The sequence below is a fragment of the Notothenia rossii genome, assembly GCF_949606895.1.
Source record: "Notothenia rossii genome assembly, chromosome: 7".
Lineage (NCBI taxonomy): Eukaryota > Metazoa > Chordata > Actinopteri > Perciformes > Nototheniidae > Notothenia > Notothenia rossii.
The window spans coordinates 55982011-55994369 of record NC_136905.1 but is presented as its reverse complement, the minus strand read 5'-3'; the positions used below and the strand labels follow the sequence as shown (position 1 = coordinate 55994369).

Sequence of the window (12359 nt, the reverse complement as noted above, 5' to 3'; positions counted from 1 at the left end):
GGTGAGATCTTGCGTGGAGCCCCAGATCGAGGGAGATTATCAGTGGTCTTGTATGTCTTTCATTTTCTAATAATTGCTCCCACAGTTGATTTCTTCACACCAAGCTGCTTACCTATTGCAGATTCAGTCTTCCCAGCCTGGTGCAGGTCTACAATTTTGTTTCTGGTGTCCTTTGACAGCTCTTTGGTCTTGGCCATAGTGGAGTTTGGAGTGTGACTGTTTGAGGTTGTGGACAGGTGTCTTTTATACTGATAACGAGTTCAAACAGGTGCCATTAATACAGTTAACAAGTGGAGGACAGAGGAGGCTCTTAAAGAAGAAGTTACAGGTCTGTGAGAGCCAGAAATCTTGTTTGTTTGTAGGTGACCAAATACTTATTTTCCACCATAATTTGCAAATAAATTCTTTAAAAATCAGTCAATGTGATTTTCTGGATTTTTTTTGTCTCATTTTGTCTCTCATAGTTGAGGTATACCTAGGATGAAAATTACAGGCCTCTCTCGTCTTTTTAAGTGGGAGAACTTGCATAATTGGTGGCTGACTAAATACTTTTTTGCCCCACTGCATATGATATATTATATTCCTCTGTCTGCAACTGATATTCCGTAGCTGTCCTCTCGGTAGTGATCGGTTTCCTTCTTTTCCTTCTAGCCGGGAGACTCATAAAATAGCTGTATTTTATGTGGCTGAGGGCCAAGAGGACAAACACTCTATACTGACCAACACCGCGGGCAGCCAGGCGTACGAGGACTTTGTCTCCGGACTGGGCTGGGAGGTAAGAATACTTTCATCAACACAAGTGTACCAGCAGCAGGAACTGAGCCCGAGTGAAGGGGGGAGTAGTGAAGCAAGTAAACATAAATTATTAACACGAGGCATGAGTTTGCTTCACGTCACGTGAACACATCTTACGACAGCACTAAGATAAAAAGGGAGTTCATATTTGTATACATCCTGATGGTGTGTGTTTCCCCTTCAGGTGGATCTCACCACCCACTGTGGCTTCATGGGAGGCCTCCAGAGGAACCGCAGCACGGGCCAGACCACGCCTTACTACGCCACCTCCACCACAGAGGTCATCTACCACGTCTCCACCCGCATGCCCCACGACCAGGACCACAACCTCACCAAGAAGGTAACGCAGAACCTTTCAGGAAAAGTATAGAAGTTTCCACGGTTTAATATTCTCTGTGCAGTTAAGGGAAAGGCCACTTACCAATGTATACACACTGATGTTTCAAAATGTTCTGATTTGCTTGACAGTTGAATGAATATATCTCTTCTTTGTGTCAAGCACTCTACATTTGACGATCCAATCATATGCTGCGCTTCCCTCTTTCTAAATGCGGTCGAGTGAGCCTCTGTAGTGGCAAAGACACGGTTATTAGTACAAATAATCCTCCATGCTTCTTGTCTCTCTGGGTATCTTTTATCCAACCTTTCTTTTATACGGATTATCAAATTGCACTTTTAAAGACCTGAGTGAAAACCTAAAGTTTGTGGAAACAAACTGATATACGCTTCAACAAAAATGTACCGCAAATTCGCTAAAGTGCACTAGAAACGGCTTTAACAATTAAAGACTTTCTGGTCAGATTGCTTTCTTTCCATATTATATATATATTTTATATATCATTTAATTCCATTTCTCAATGGAAGGTGGGTGTCTCTAATTTCAGCCACTTCCTTGTGAGATCTTTTTGCTTGCTACCAGAAGATTTTGATGTTCCAGCCATCAAATGAGATGTCTTCCACACAGGATACAATCCAAATTAATTATATTTATGTTTATGAATGCATTGCCAAAAATGCGCAATAGCCTGTAAGATATGGAACCAGTGTTGATTTGGGCAGCTATTTTTGATTTAGTCTTAGTCTTTAGACGAAAATGGTTATTAGTTTTAGTCACTTTTTAGTCCTTTTTATCCTTCATAGTTTTAGTCCAGTTTTAGTCAATGAAAAATCATTACATTTTAGTCAACTTTTAGTCAAATGTTTGAGACTCTTTAAACCAATTCAGTTAGGCATTATATCGTACTGTACTTGAGTAAAATGTTGAGGTTCTTGTACTTTATTGGAATATTTAAATGTTTTGCTACTTGGTACTTCTACTCCACTACTCTTCATTTATTTAATACCTTTAGTTACTTTGCAGATGTGGATGAATGATGTGAAATATAATCAAGTGTTGAATCAGACTTTAGTTCCACCTGGAGTAAATTCACAGGCTACCCTGCAGTATACTAAGGGTGTTTCTCAATCTCGAGTAAAGCTGCTGCAGAGCCACTATTTCAAGCATACTTACGTCATCGAGTGCCGCCGAAGTACTGTTCCAATGTCCAGCATACTTGGAATTCTACCGAGCCCGGCGTACTTCGTTTAGAGACATTTCGAGGCTGCACATGTCTAGACTCCGCTGTCTTAAAATCCCCACAATGCTTTGCGCACGGACCAATTTCCCCAAATCTGTGGCGGATAATAAGGCGGGGCCTCTCATATGAAGCACACCTGCACACTTGCTTGCCTGTTCCACTCTTCGTTTTCCGAATGCGAGGAAGTATTCTTGCCTCACTTCTGAAGCAAGTGACTCGGAAGACATGTGCTACCAAGCAAGCGTACTCGACATTGAGAAACCTCCAGTGTCATTCAAACTAGCTGCACCTTTACCAGCTTTGAGAACACTTTAATAATCAATAATTATAAAACATGTCATATATATGTGACCTGCTCTATCATTTTCAGTCACATTGACCCTGAAACACATTTTGAGTTTGATACACTGTTGGAAAGATGAGATTCTTAGCTTTCTAGAGATATCAATATTGTTTTTGTCCTCCAAATATTAAGCAAAATACGTCACTTTACATAATGAATGTCATCGAACCATGATTTTGAGAAAAAGGCCTTCAAAGTTTGCAGTACTTTCTTAGGTATTTATTCAAATGAACCATACCATAAAACGAATTCATCTAGAGCTGTTTGCACAAAAACACACACACACACACACACACACACACACACACACACACACACACACACACACACACACACACACACACACACACACACACACACACACACACACACACACACACAATATACTGTTCTCTTGTTGTCACTTTCATACATCAATACATGGAACAAAGGCACTCACATACACATGCACGCCGTACCAACGTGCACTCCCGTACACTCCCGAACTCACGTGCACGTTCATCAATTTATGTATGTATTTTGGTCATGTTTGAGCACATGCTTATGCGCACACATCTATTCCCATGTACATGGCCATGTGCACACCCAGACCACATGCACACCCGTACTCACGTGCACGCCCGTACTCACGTGCACACCCAGACCCACGTGCAGAATCATCAATATACAATTTTTATGAAAAACACTATGAATAAATACTTAAATGAACTGATTGCATGTTAACCTCTAACAACATTAGAATCATTTGGCACAAAAGCTAATTTAGAGAAAGAAGCAAGCAACAGAACAGATAAATATACTACACAATATAAAAATAGCAAACAATCAACAGAGTAGCTAACATCCATCATTAAATGTACAGCTACACCTGTAGTCATGGGCCCTCTCAATCTCTTGAGCGCTGTCCTCGCTCACATAATGCCGTACGGACTGAAGTGTCTCAGCCACCGGGTCGTTCAGCAGTGGTTGTTCCTCTGTGGTGTCCTCATCCTCTTCAGCATCCGTGGTCTGAGGGCTGCTGTCAGTGTCAGGGCTGTCTGACTCTAAATCGGAGCCGGATAACGGGGAAACTTCAACCGGTGCCGTCAAAAAGTAATCAGTGATCAGCTGAACCCATTGCTCATCAGAGGCTGTCCCTCTCACAATGTTGGAGTTCAACAGTCTTGCGATTTGATCTTCTCTGGAATCCATCGATCTGATTAGCGGCTAATAAATTGTCAAAGTACGGAGGAAAAATATTTTCGTTTTACTGGGTGAAGGTCGCGAGGAATAATGTTGGTTTATATAGTGTGTGTGTGTGTGTTTGTGTATTTTGCGTTTGTGTGTATTGTGTTGGTTTCCCGGGGAAAACCCTCACAAGAAACACCGGCTGTTGTTATGCCAGCTGTGACGTTACGTTACTCCGTTCTCCGCTCGTAATGATGCCTTTACAAGCTTCAAAGTTGTATTTATCATCTGAATTTGGCAAAACAAGTTTAATATTCTGAAAGCCAAGACTTTGTTTATTTGAAATCAGATGAAAATAAACTATCACGGACTCTGCCGTGTTATTTATGATTACTATACGCTTTTCATTCATAATGTCAGCCGGAGGGAGGGGGGGCAGCGCTGCGGAAGAGCAGCGTGAGAGCTGTCATCTTCCCATTACAAGCTTCAAACATGTATTTATCGTTTGATTTTGGAAATAAAAGTTTCAGATTCTGAAAGCCAAGACGTTGTTTATTTGAAATCAAACAAAACACCAAAACCCCGAAAAACTAGTTTTTTACTCAAATCCACGTTTATTTTGAAATGAGCCGTTGCGACTTCCGACTGATTTCGATAGAGCGGGTCACATATTATTCTGAAAAGGATCAATCTCCAAAATAATAACTTTTGGTACTTTACCTATATTTTGATGCTAAAATGTCTACTTTTACTTGAGTAACATTTTGTTTTCATTTCATTCTCTCTACCCCTTTCCAAACATAACGAACTAATATCTTCTAATTCTGCACCTGTCCACCGTAACCTCCGTTCCCCCTCTACCTTTGCCTCATCCGTGCTCTCAGCCCTCCCTTCCTCTGACTCGGTCCAACTCCTGCCTCCAAACTCTGCTGCAGAAACTCTCCTCTCTACTTTCTCTGGACTCTCTCTGTCCTCTCACATCTCGGCAGGCTCGTCTGTCCCCTCCAGCTCCCTGGCTAAATGACGCACTGCGTGCTAATAGAACCATCTTTCGGGCAGCAGAGCGGAAACGGTGGAAATCCAAACACCATGACGACCTCCTAACCTATCAGGCTCTCCTCTCCTCTTTCTCTGCTTCGATCTCTCAGGCAAAAAGCACTTTCTTTCAAGATAAGATCCAATCTTCCTATTCCAGTCCCAAAAAACTATTTTCCATCTTTTCCACCCTCTGAACCCCCCCAAAGCCCCTCCTCCCTTCTGTCAAGCGACTTTGTTAACTACTTTGAAAAAAAGGTTGATGATATTCGCTCTTCTTTTTCTGACTCACTTTTACTCACCGCTTGGTCACCAGGCCCACCCTTCACCCACACACTAACCTCCTTCTCCCCTCTCTCTCCAAGTGAGGTTCTTACCCTCATTACTTCTGCCCGTCCTACCACCTGTCCTCTGGACCCTATCCCTTCAAACCTCCTTCAGACTATCGCTCCTGATATTCTACCGTTTCTCACCCATTTCATCAACACTTATCTAACTTCTGGTCACTTTCCAAACAGTCTCAAGGAGGCAAGAGTAAACCCTCTCCTAAAGAAACCCACTCTCAACCCGTCTGATGTTATAAACTACAGGCCTGTCCCTCTCCTCCCGTTCCTGTCTAAAACACTTGAACGCGCTGTCTTTAAACAACTCTCCTGTTATCTCCATCAGAACAACCTTCTGGATCCGCACCAGTCTGGTTTCAAGGCAGGTCACTCAACAGAAACTGCCCTCCTTACTGTCTCTGAGGAACTGCACACTGCTAAAGCAGCCTCCCTCTCCTCTGTCATCATCCTTCTGGACCTGTCTGCTGCATTCGACAGGGTGAACCATCAGATCCTCCTTCGCACTCTACAAAAACTTGGAGTTTCAGGCACTGCACTTTCCCTTCTCACCTCATAACTCAAAGACCGCACCTACAGGGTAACTTGGAGAGGGTCGGAGTCCGACCCTTGTCAATTAACTACAGGGGTCCCTCAGGGTTCTGTTCTCGGTCCCCTCCTCTTCTCCTTGTACACAAACTCGCTCGGATCAGTCATAAGTCCGCATGGTTTTTCATACCACTGCTACGCTGAAGACACCCAATTAATTCTGTCCTTTCCCCGCTCAGAGACCCAGGTCGTCCCACGCATCTCTGCTTGTCTAGCTGACATCTCTCAGTGGATGTCTGCTCATCACCTCAAGCTCAACCTTGACAAGACTGAACTGCTTTTCTTTCCGGGAAAAGATTGCCCCACTCTTGACCTAACAATCAACATCGGCACCTCTATTGTTTCCCCGACTCAGACTGCAAGGAATCTGGGTGTGACCCGAGATAACAAACTGTCCTTCACTGCAAACATCGCTGCAACAACCCGCTGCTGCAGATACACTCTTTACAACATCAGGAGGATACGTCCCCAGCTGTCCCAGAAAGCAACGCAGGTTCTGGTCCAGGCTCTCGTCATCTTACGCCTAGACTACTGCAACTCCCTCCTGGCTGGTCTACCTGCATGTGCCATCCGACCTCTGCAGCTTATCCAGAATGCAGCGGCTCATCTGGTCTTCAACCTTCCAAAATGTTCCCACACCACGCCGCTCCTCCGCTCCCTTCACTGGCTTCCAGTAATTGCTAGAATCCACTTCAAACCCAACTTCCCATCAGCAAAAACACGTGGGTTTGCTATCCTGACTCCAAAATGGTGGAATGAGCTCCCCATTGAAATCAGGACAGCAGATAGCTTACACATCTTCCGGCGCAGACTAAAAACTCATCTCTTTCGACTCCACTTCGAGCAATAGAATTACTAACAAAGAACTGCTAACAGAGCATTTATATACTAATAAAGGACTGGCTTATCTAAAGCCAGTTGAGTAGCACTTGAAATGTTTGGCTCTATGAAACCTGATGTACTTATATGATTCTGTTTTCTTTAAGGTTGTATCTTCCTGGTCGAATGTACTTATTGTAATTCGCTTTGGATAAAAGCGTCAGCTAAATGCAATGTAATGAATGCAGTACTTTTACTGTAACAGAATATTCCTACAATCTGGTACTTTTTTACTTAACTACAATATTGGAGTACTTCTCCCACCTCTGCGCACCTGATGTGATAACGTTACACAACCTACACACGGCACGTCGCGTTAACGCTTGCCGCTGGGCGTGTCTGGCGCTTGGGGTTAACGACCAACAACCAATCACATTTATCTCCCGCCCCGGACACACAAAAGCACGCGGTTTGATTGGCTAGCGCTTGCACTGTGTGTAGGATGCGTTACGCGTGCTTCAACGGAGACGCTTCCCATTCACAATGGGGTGACGTCAGGCTTTGCCGAACTGCATTGTGGTTCCGTCGCGTCGCTTTGCCTCCGTTACTCGCGGTGAAAGTTGAGAAAAGTTCAACTTTTGAAGCGTCGACGGAAGCGCCAGCCAATCAAACCGCCTGCTTTGTGTGTCCAGGGTGGGATATTAATGTGATTGGTTGTTGGTCGTTAACCCCAAGCGCCATACACGCCCACCGGCAAGCGTCAACGCGACGGAACCGTGTGTAGGTTCTGTTACTCGTAATTGGGGCAACAGAGCTACGAGTTAAGGAAGTCGAAAATTGTGCTTTTCTCCGACTAAATATGATGCCTTTTGGCCAGCTGTTTGGACAGACAGCTCGTTACCGTGCTTATGCAAAAACACTAATGGCAAACAAGCTTTGTAGAGTGTCACTATACTTTTGAACGCTCCGTCCCCGGAACAAAACAAAATTAACACTGTATGGAACTAATAGAACATTTATCTAGGTAAGTCTCAAACATCTACACGGACCCAAGGCAGGCCTGAATCAGTGGGTGGGCATTTGTTTTTCGAGGGCAGGTTTATTGATCTTGCGGATTAAATGTGATATGTCCGTATCTGCATGTGACATATGTGCGTCTGGATTTCACTGAACTGAAAATGGCATAGTTGCAGACATATATTCGCATTCATCCGGTTTTGAACAAGCAGAGCAATTCCGGGGCGATTCTCCCCCACAATTGTTTTATAAAAAAGGATCTATTGAAGTACGTAGGTAATCTCGTCTAACCAATCCTTTATAACCGCAAAAATCCGTTAAAATGTGCGATGCACTTGTATTGAAACCTGGCTTATGTTCTTCCCTTACAATGTGTTTTTGTTTTCCGCCTCCCAATCCCTATATTTGCGTCCGATGAACATATGTGGCTGCACACACACTATCTGTTTGTGTTGGCGGTTCTAAAGCACACCGATGTTTCCAATAACTCTGAGCAGCAATCATGTCCGTGTTTGTGCGCGGTGCTGGTCGTATCAGCGTCCAGGCAGGCACTTTGATTGTGTGTTAGGGGGACACTTGTGTGTTAGTGTGTGTGTATGTGTGTGTGTACACCTGTCAACCCTCAGGCATTGGGCGCCCTGCACATGGCCATAATGTCCCTTTTAATCAGATCATACTTCCTGCTTCTCGGCCTATCACGTCGCTGCAGGCTTCTGATTGGATTATCAGCGCCTGGTCCGACACCATCCGTCTCCCTGATCAGCTGATGGCCCCATCAAACACATACACACACACAAGCACAAACACACACATACTATAAACCTGTATTTAACTTGACACAAACACACATCCACGAAGGGCTTTATTCACATCGGCCTGCACAAATAACCACGTGGCTATAAATGTGCGTTAATGTTGGACACAGACACACACACACATTACACTCGCACATGGTACAGGCTTACAAACACTCAGTTTGACAAATGTGTCCACAAAGAGGTTAAAGTGACAGACATACACATGTCCATACTGGCAGGCATTCATCCTCCTACCACACACACACACACACACACACACACACACACACACACACACACACACACACACACACACATACACACACACACACACACACACACACACACACACACACACACACACACACACACACACACACACACACACACACACACACACACACACACACACACACACACACACACACACACACACACACACACACACCACACACACACACACCACACACACACCACACACACACACACACACCACACACACACACACACACACACACACACACACATATATACACACATATACACACATATACACACAGATACACACAGCTCTCACTCTTTGCTGTGTGTTCTGTTTCCTCTCATACTACATCTGCTTGAAAAAGGATTAAAGCTGCATTAGAGCAACTGATTGTGGAATCAAAGATGACGCCAACCCAATCTTCATTGTCGAAATATTTAAGAATGTAGAGATATTGATCAGAGACGCATATCAGACAGATTCCACCTTTCCTTATTCACACTGTGCCACTTTATTGTTCTGAAATTCAAAAATACAGCATAAGGGTCATAATGAGAATATCTTTAAATGTGATATGTGCAGAGCCCTTCACCAACCGGATGAAATGTGAAACACTGTCAGGGGGAAGTGCAGCTCAAGGATTGATCACTTTAAGGACTTGATAAATTACAGAAGAGGATAAAGGCCAATTGTCAGAAGATTCTGACATTAAAGTCATAATTCTGAAATGTATTTTCACTAATTCTCAGAATTATGACTTTAATCTCTAAATTCTGATTTATTATTTAGCCTCGTCATTCTGATTGCTCCGCCTCTTCGCTCCAATCCCCCTCCCTCCCCCCACATCTTCAGGTGAAAATTACTTTTGCGACACATTTATTGCATGAAGTGTAGCAAAAGTGAAGACCGCAGATTCATTGATTTATACTGCCACAGAGCAGATTCTTCAAGTTGTAATGAATGATTTGAGAGGTTGTAATAACTAGGGGTGCACCGAATGGTTAATTCTTGGCCGAAACCGATACCGAAAATAGGAAACAGTTGGCCGAATGCCGAAAGGCCGAAAATGATTAATAGAAATATATATATATTTTTTTTACCAATGTTGTTCAGCTACCTGATTATGGAAAAATACATGATTATGGCAAAACTTAACTTAAATAATAATCACTATTATGGGTCCATAAAACATTTATTCAGCACTTTTGAATGCACACAGTACATTAATTCCAAGTCAAGTGCATTTTCTTTTCTCTGTAGGATAACTACAACAAAGTGCATTCAGAACAAAGCCAAGGTGCTTTAAAACTGCATAAACATCTAGGCCAGTAGGCCTACAACAAAATAGTGTAAATAAAGACTGCCAGGCCTTCAACAACAACAAATGCACCTATAAGTTTGGTAACCTAACGTGTTGTTGTGATGACGTAATCAAAACGCGGCGACATGCACCGCGCGCGACCATGCTCGCGGCTGGCTCACAGCCAACATGTCTGCCGCTTGGAGATATTTCAAAAATATCAGAGTGAGAGGCGCGGATTGCGATTTGTAAAACGTGTTCAGCTGACATTTCTCGAGGGGGTGTAACTGCGACTTTCACCACTTCGGGATTACTCCACCACTTGAAATCAAAACACCCGGACAAATATGCGGAGTATTATCAACGTAACCCTGTTCTCGGACATTCGGTGATATTTTTTCGGTGCCGAAAGCCGAAAGGGCCTTTTTAACAATTTTCGGCCGATAATTTTCGGTGGCCGAATATTCGGTGCATCCCTAGTAATAACCGAGTTGCAGTTGTAATGGAAAATATATTTTAAAAATATGTGTTTTTCTGCAAGTGAACATTTCATCACTAAGTTCATTTTTTTTCTACAAGCTACAAAACTTTTTTTCTTCTTCTGTGATTTCAAATTTGGTTCACAGTTACATGGATATTTTATACAAGTGTAAATTTGGTTCACAGTTACGTGGATATTTTATACAAGTGTAAATGTATGCACACAAGCTCAAAACTTTTTTCTATAAGTGCTCACATCAGGTTTTACACGCTCTCGCATTTTGCACCATATCTACCTTCATAATCTGTATCATTAGCAGTGGCTAACCGTCAGGGCCTTCAAGGTATTCAGAGAATACCCTGGAACACTCAGATAAAACAAACAAAAAATTGATTTAATTATATAAATAAATTGTATATAAAATGAATAAATGAGAATCGTATCTCTGTTGTTGATCTCTGTAATATTAGAGTGTTACGTTGATTTGTTTGTCCTTCTCGGTCCATGCACTACGCATTTCAGTGGTTTTGTGTTAGAAAAGAAAGCAACCAATCAGATCTTGTTCTGGGTCTCTTGGTAGAATATCCTTCAACCAAGGTATTCTACATCCTTGATATAATGCTCTGGCCGTTGCACTGAATGAGAGCGTACATTTGGACTGACAGTTTGATCAACCAACCATACATTGATTTGTAGCCATTGGGCGTATTCTTTCAGAGTTTCCCTCGTTTCCCGGGTATTCTAGAAGGCCCGGTAGTTCACTGGCTCGAGACAGAGGATCTAGATCAGTGCTTCTCAAAGTGTGGTCCGCGGACCACTGGTGGTCCGTGAGCGCCCCCTAGTGGTCCGTGAGTATATTGGTAACATTTCACATTTTAATAAGTTAATTTAAGTTTTCCGCACTCTCGCGGGAATATCTCCCCAATGGAGCGAGCTTAAGTTTAACTTTTGATTGCATGATATAGCCCAGCGCAACACCTTCGTCACCTGTTTGTACCATTTTCAGGCGATTTGTAATCTGTTCTAGAAAAACGATGTGTTTCTGGATATTTGTGGAGTTAGGTGGTCCGCAAGTGTTTTTTTATTGGTTAAGTGGTCCTTGGTATGAAAAAGTTTGAGAAACACTGAATGAATGCGACGAAGCAATTCATGCTGTTTTATTGTTTTTAACGTTAAAATGGCAAGTGCAACATGAAGTTGTTGCGGAATTGTTGTGAGTACCCTTTTCGAGACGACAGTTCAGTGAAAAGACGGTGCAAATGCAGCATTATCTGATGAGAAATCTACAGACACAAATTAACACGTTCTTTTCCACTTGTTGAACATGTAATGGAAGCAAAAATATCTCCAACAGTTGTTGCTTTAAATCAACCTCAGACTTGCTGTATATGGCAATTAGTTGAGTTGCATGCGTGGAAATAAAATAACATTAAAAACATGTAATAAAATGGTGTGGTTCACCGTCGAAAGAAATATGTATGCAAACCATACTTCATCATCCCTAATGGGCATCACTCAAACATTAAATAATGGCTATTTTCTACATTATATCCATAATACACTGCTATTACACAAGCATCACACATTACTACACCCCTATTACACACTTATTACACCCCTATTACTCTGTTATTACACCAATGTTACATAGTTATTACACCCATATTATACCCATGCTACGCTGCTACTACACCCATATTACACCCATGTTTCTCCACTACTACATCCTCATTGCACCCACATTTCACTGTTATTACATCCATTTTACAAATGGACACAGCCAATGACTATATCCCAGAGAATACAAAAAACCTTTAAGAGTAAAAAATCTTCACAG

General features: G+C 42.6%; 1 protein-coding gene across 7 annotated transcripts in view; it reads left to right on the top strand.

Moving 5' to 3' along the window:
* The window catches only part of ralgapa1 (Ral GTPase activating protein catalytic subunit alpha 1), a 137758-nt gene that overhangs the window by 66723 nt on the left and 58676 nt on the right, over positions 1–12359 (top strand). For all 7 annotated transcript variants that reach the window (XM_079692204.1, XM_079692207.1, XM_079692203.1 and 4 more), the window contains 2 exons: positions 652–775; positions 980–1135. In XM_079692204.1, the coding sequence (XP_079548330.1) occupies positions 652–775; positions 980–1135 (280 nt within the window). The remainder of the gene's footprint in view (positions 1–651; positions 776–979; positions 1136–12359) is intronic.